At 38.7% G+C, this 7160-nt stretch overlaps 1 protein-coding gene across 1 annotated transcript; it reads left to right on the forward strand.

Annotated features, from left to right (window-relative positions):
- The first annotated feature begins 5917 nt into the window (after positions 1-5917).
- On the forward strand, positions 5918-6612 carry LOC142174321 (uncharacterized). The gene is made up of 2 exons (XM_075240102.1): positions 5918-6023; positions 6089-6612. Exons 1-2 carry the CDS (start codon positions 5918-5920, stop codon positions 6610-6612), a joined length of 630 nt encoding a protein of 209 aa, XP_075096203.1.
- Positions 6613-7160: the final 548 nt, after the last annotated feature.

Here is a 7160-nt window from a genome sequence, read left to right on the forward strand (position 1 = left end):
AGTTATTTAATATTTTAAAGCTAAAAATTCTTTTTTGATGGTGAAAAGTAGGAGGTTAACAATCCATGATTGTTAAAATTGTTTGAATGTTGATAATTTATGCTTAAATTTTTAATTTAAATACTTATTTAGTGATTTACCGTAAAAAGTTCAAAACTCCATTGCTGGATCTTACTTTGTAGAAACTGTTGAAGAAGACAAAATGGATCCTTTTAATTGGGGATTATTTGTGTTGGTATTTGGAAGATTTGTTTCAAATTTGAGATCATTTGGAGCAGATTTGGGGTGGTTTGATTGAAATTAAAGTTGCAAATTTGTAGAATACTTTGTTAAAAAAAATTACGACAATCGAGTAAACTCCAATGGACAACTTAACAAATAGGTAGAATAAATATATCATAAACTCTACCAATTCGGTAGAAAAAAATCCATGAAGAGCAAAATCATGCCAACATAATAGGTTTTGATGAACAATTTAACAGATAGGTAGAGTAAATATAACATAACTCTACCAATTTGGTAGAGAAACATTAAAGAGCAATAACTGTGTGCGAGTACGAGGACTATTTTTAAATATTGCCAATTTTGGGGGCATAAAGGCTGACACCAGTCCCTTTTGGGGTCGTTCCTGTCAATCACTCTATTAATTGTAATGTGGAGATTTGTACAAATAAGATCATGACTTAGGCTTTCACAAGTTATGATAGGGCCATAACTTCTCTTATATTATTCACAAAATTTTAATAAATTGGTAAAATTTGCCTTGTTCATAAGTTATGCTAGGCAAGGCATAACTTTGCACAAGTTCTACCGAATGGGTAAAACTTACCTTGTTCATAAGTTATACTGGATGGAAATAACTTAGGTATAAATTGTTCAAAAGTTTTGCAAATTGGTAGGATGGGCAATCATATGTTGTTCCATTATTCATGTTTTGCAAATTGGTAAGACTTAGTACTATCTTCATACTACCTGTATTGTCAAATTATTCACAATCTTGCCGGATTAGAAAAACCTTCCTATGTTGTTCAATTTTTGATAAATTTTGTCAAACTAACAAGACTTGATATTATCTTTATTCACTCTATCTTTGGTTTTGTGGTTTTTTGTAATTTTCAAGTTGCTAGTCGCGGCGTTTGGAGACGCGCGAGATGCATACGAGCAAGCAGCCCAGATCACCTCCGGTTGGCGTTAGCAAGGGCCGGCGGGAAATTGGAAGGGAGAGCGTCAGGTTCTGCAATCTTAAGTGAACACCAAGTCGAATTTTCAGGTTCTATTCTCGAGAGTTGGTACCTCCCGTTCTCTTGTTTCCCTTCCTCTTGTGTTAGTTTATTGTTGCCATATTAGTTGATACTAGTCTAGTCAAAATATTAATGTGCCTATAGTTACAACTTGTTTTCTTCAAGTTTTGGCCCATCACTTGTTTTGTGTTAGCGATTCCCCTAGTCTACCTTAGGTATAGTGGTTGTGGTCAATGATGGTAGAATAAGGCCATGTCCTCGGGTGGGGCGGGAGGTGGGGCAGGGGTAGGGCAGAGGATAATAGTGGGATGAGGGCAAGGGGGTAAGGGGCAAGGGAGCCTATAAGTTGAGAATTGGGTCGTGGAATATAGAGAAGTTAACAGGTAAATCTATCGAGTTGGCAATAATTCTCCAGAAGAGGAAGATCAATATAGCATGTGTTCAGGAGACTATGTGGGTAGGATCGAAAGCGAGGAATGTGGATGGGTTTAAATTGTGGTATTCCGGAGGCACGAAGGGTAAGAATTGAGCAGGTATTTTGGTGGACAAGGAACTCAAAGAGACGGTGGTAGAGGTTAGGCGGGTTAATAATATATTAATGGTTATTAAGTTAGGTTGGAGGGCTCACTCTAAATATCATTAGCATTTACGCTCCCTAAACGGACTTGGATGAGGAGGTTAAGAGGCATTTCTAGAGGGTTTGGATGAGGTGGTGCGTGGTATTCCGCCCACTGAGAAGTTATTTATGGGAGGGGATTTCAACGGGCATATTGGGACGTCTGCTAGTGGCTATGGCGAGATTCTGGTGGCTTTATCTTTGGGGATAAGAACGGAGGTGGTACTTCTCTGATGGATTTCGCTAAGGCTTTTGAGTTGGTGATTGCGAACTCTAGTTTTCCGAAGATGGAGGAGTATTTTGTTACTTTTCAAAGTACGTTGGCTAAGATTTAGATTGATTATCTCCTCTTAAAGAGGTATGATAGAGGGTTGTGCAAAGATTGCAAGGTTATCCCGAGTGAGACCCTCACGACTCAACATAGGCTCTTGGTGATGGACTTCGGCATCATGATATAGAGGAAGAAAAACATGGTTCAGGGTCGTCCGAGGATTAGGTGGGGTGCCTTGACGAAGGATAAAGCTCAGGAGTTGGACGAGAGTTTGTTGGCTATAGGGGCTTAGAGGAGTAGTGGGTACGCAAGCGGTATGTGGACAATGATGACGAACTATATAAGGGAGGCTACGAGAGGTATTAGGGGTCTCGAAGGGTTACTCGGGCAGTCACAGGGGAGACTAGTGGTGTAACGCCGAGGTCCAGGGAAAGGTGGAAGAAAAGAAAGTGGCGTACTGAAGGTTAGTAGAGAACACAACGAGGAAGAGAGGAGGATGAACAGAGAAATATATAAGAAAGCTAGGAAGGAGGCGAAGTTAGCGGTCAGGAAGGCTAATACTGCAGCGTTTGGTCGCTTGTACGAAGAACTGCTAGACAGAGGCAGGGGCAAGAAGTTATTTCGGCTGTTCCAAAGTGAGAGAGAGGATGACTCGTGATCTAGACCAAGTGAGGTGCATCAAGGACGAGGAAGGCAGAGTGTTGATGGAAGATGCTCAGATTAAGCAGAGATGGCAGACTTACTTTCATAAACTGTTGAATGAAGAAGGGGACAGAGACATTGTTCTAGGTGAACTAGAGCACTCTGAGAGTCACAAAAATTTTAGCTATTGTAGGCGCATTAAGGTCAAGGAGGTCGTGGGGGCTATGTGTAAGATGAGCAGGGGCAGAGCTACATAGCCAGACAAAATTTTGGTAGAATTTTGGAGGTATGTGGGTAGAGCAGGATTGGAATAGCTGACTGAATTGTTTAATATTATTTTCAGAATGAAGAAGATTCTAGAAGAATGGAGGTGTAGTGTGATGATACCGCTATACAAGAACAGGGGTATCCAGAATTGTAATAACTATAGGGGTATTAAGTTACTAAGTCATGCCATAAAAGTTTGGGAGAGGGTAGTGGAGGTCGGTGTCGATATCCGTCAACCAGTTTGGGTTAATTTCTGGTCATTCTACTACTGAAGCTATCCATATTATTAAGAGGTTGGTTGAACTGTACCGGGATAAGAAGAAGGATTTCTACATGGTGTTTATTGACCTAGAGAAAGCATATGACAAGATCCCTAGGGAAGTTCTTTGGAAATGCCTAGAGGTAAAAGGTATTCCGGTAGCTTATAATAGGGTGATTAAGGACATGTATAATTAAGCTAAGACTCGAGTTAGGACAGTGAGAGTGACTCGGAGCATTTTCCGGTTGTTATGGGGTTACACCAAGAATCTTCACTCACCTCATTCTTATTTGTTCTGGCGATGGACGCACTGACACACCATATTCAAGGGGAGGTGCCACGGTGTATGTTATTCGCAGATGATATAGTTCTGATTGATGAGGCTCGAGGCAAGTTAACGAGAGGTTGGAGGTTTGGAGACAGACCCTTGAGTCTAAAAGTTTCAAGTTGAGTAGGACAAATACTGAATACATGGAGTGGAAGTTCAGCGGCGTGTCGGGAGAAGTGGACATAGATGTAAGGCTTGCCTCACAAGTCATCCCCAAGAAAGAGAGCTTCAAGTACCTGGGGTCGGTTATCCAGGGGGATGAAGAGATTAACGAGGATGTTACACACCGTGTAGGGGTGGGGTGGATGAAATTGAAGCTAGTGTATGGCATTTTGTGTGACAAGAAGGTGCCTCCGAAACTTAAAGATAAATTTTATAGAGCAGTAGTTAGACTGACCATGTTGTATTATGCAGAGTGTTGGCCAGTCAATAATTCTCAAATCCAGAAGATAAAAGTAGTAGAAATGAGGATGTTGATATGGATGTGTGGGCACACTAGGCTAGATAAGATTAGGAATAAAGATATCCAAATGAAGGTGGGCGTGGCTCCCATGGAGACAAGATGCAGGAATCTAGGCTTAGATGGTTTGGCACGTGTAGAGGAGAAGCCTGGATGACCCGGTGAGGAGGTGTGAACGATTGGCCTTGACGGGTATGAGTAAAGGGTCGGTCAAGAAGTATTGGTAAGAGGTGATCAGGCAAGACATGGTGCTACTACAGATTTTCGAGGACATGGCTCTTGATAGGAAGTTGTGGAGGTCGAGCATTAGGGTTACAGGTTAGGTGGTAGGAGGCTAGTCTGATAGTATTTTGTTTTAGGCTGCTAGTGATTCTAGTTGTCTCCATATTACTTCATTAGGGCTACAAGTTAGGTGGTATGAGGCTAGTCTGATAGTGTTTTGTCTTATGCTACTAGTAATTCCTGTTGTGTCCATATTACTCCATTGTGTCTGTAGTAGTGTGCCATTGTTGCTGCTTATTGTTATTGCTTTTGTTTTTATTTTTTGGTTATTACGTTGCTTGTATTATCTTTCTGGATTACCTTGCTGTTACTGCTCCACTATCTCTTTTCGTCTTCTTGAGCCTAGGGTCTATCGGAAACAGGCTCTCTACTCCTCTGGAGTAGGGTAAGGTCTGCGTACAAACTATCCTTCCTAGATCCTACTTGTAAAATTTTACTGGATTGTTGTTGTTATTGTTATTGTTGTTGTCACTCTATCTTGTTAAATTGTTCACATGTTTGATCGAATTGACAAAACTTGCATGTATTATTCAATTATTCATTTTTCTATCCAAGTTAGAATTCATGAAGCATACAAATTAAACCTATACGTAAAGCAAAAGCTCTTAATTTCAACTATTTTTGCAATCAGATTGCTTGTTTTCAAGATACTTAAAGTACAAATAAGCATCAAGATAAGGAACTAGGATAAGATTGAGTGAGTAGTGAGATTAGTAGAAAATTTGCGGATGAAGTTTGATATCGAACTCTCGACATTTTCTTCTGAAGTTTGGCTTCCTTAGGCTAAATTCCGAACATTTTTGGCGGAACTTCAGGCACTTATGCATGAAGTATGAAGTTCAACTGATCTTCCAATTTCGACAATGGAATATACGATTCAATGCTAAAATCTATTTTAAATGAGCTCAAACTTAAAACATAAGTTTTAGATATAATAACGAACAAACCCCAATTATCAATTTGCCAAAACAATAATAAATTTAACAAATTTATTTTATCATCTTCAAGCTCTTTTCAAAAACCTTCAATAGCGATTTTTTTCAAATTTCTCACTCATTGTCTAGTTCTTTATATGATGAGCTACAATACAGTATTACCATGTTGAGGTTAGAGATGAACACCGTGGTGAGGATGATGTTATCAGAGATATGGGTTAATGTTTGGGTTGATAAGCTTAGGAGATGACTGCTCTCCTATGCCATGTGTACTGATCAGTAAATCCTTAAATACACAAGTGTGTTATATCTTAGTTGTAGAATAGCTAGGGATATTTATGTAATTTTCCATGTTCCACACATTTGAGTTAGTTAGCTAGCTGTATATTAGTTATGCCAGTTATTAATTGATGGAGTAGTACACATGTATATAAATAGGAACTTGTACAGATACACTTTCAGTTTTGGAAAAGAATACAATTTCTCATTTTGCAATATTTCTCTCTCTAATTTTCACATGGTATCAGAGCACATGCTCTTTTTGTCTAGATTCTTCTAGAATTTTCCATACAACTCAAGGTTCTTCATCAGATTTCCAAAACTCAGCACTTCGATCATGATTCTGGTGGAAGATACTTCAAATTCTGGACTTTTTGCTTCTGCTACAATGGAGAAGATCGATCATCTTCACCCATATTATCTTCATGCTTCAGATTCACCAGGTATGGCATTTCTTTTCAGTACTTTTGATGGAACTGGATATGGCTCATGGAGAAAATCTGTTTAGTGTCACTATCTGCTAAGAATAAACTTGGCTTCATTGATGGAACTTTGCCAAAACCAAAGGAGAATTCTACTTTTTTTAGCCTTCGGACTCGTTGTAATGACATGGTTTTTGCTTGGCGGTTGAATTCACTTACAAGAGAAATCAGATCCAGTGTGATCCACTCTAAATCTGCACACGATTTATGGAAACAACTTGAGAAGAGATATGGACAATCAAATCTAGCACAGCTATTTGAATTGCAAAAACAATTAATAGAAACTGTGCAAGGATCAAATAACATTGCAACCTATTTCAATAATATGAAAACAATTTGGGATGAAATTGAGCTACTTGATGCTAGGGTTGTATGCAGCTGTGCAGAGTGTAAATGTGGTGCATCAGAGAAAAACAATGCACTTGAAGAGAGACAGAAGTTAGTTCAATTCCTAATGGGACTGAATGAATCATACACTTCCTGTAGAGGAAACATAATGATGATGAATCCTTTACCAGATATTGATAGAGCTTACTTTCTTCTATTATAAGAGGAAAGGCAGAGAAGTATACAACCTTTGGAAAATTATCCTAGTGATTCACGCTCCTTTACTGTTACTGGGCAGAATACCAGTCAAGGACAATACATGTTTAACAATAATCAAGGAAACACAGCCAGTGGACTCAAAAACAATCGGACTCAATATCAGGATTATAAGAGGAATAATTCTACCAATCTCATTTGCAGATATTGTAAGAAGCCAGGACATACCATTGAGAAGTGTTACAAGATTCATGGCTATCCCCTCAATTTTAAAAACAACAGACCTAGACCTTTCAATAATCATGCACACAACAATGCAACTAGTACTCAGAAAGATACTCAGTCACAGGCTAGTGATGTCAGTATAGGTATTGTGAGCACGTGATTTTTTCCTCATACGAATTACTCCAAAAGAATTCCCAAAATTAGGTCTTTTCTTTAATTATGTGTTATTTTTAGGAATTATTGTGCGAGTTCTCCGATTGTTTGCATATGTTTGTGTGCATGTTTAATTTTATTAATGCATTAAAAATACCAAAAAAATTATAGCATTTG

The sequence above is a fragment of the Nicotiana tabacum genome, chromosome 20 (assembly GCF_000715075.1).
Source record: "Nicotiana tabacum cultivar K326 chromosome 20, ASM71507v2, whole genome shotgun sequence".
Lineage (NCBI taxonomy): Eukaryota > Viridiplantae > Streptophyta > Magnoliopsida > Solanales > Solanaceae > Nicotiana > Nicotiana tabacum.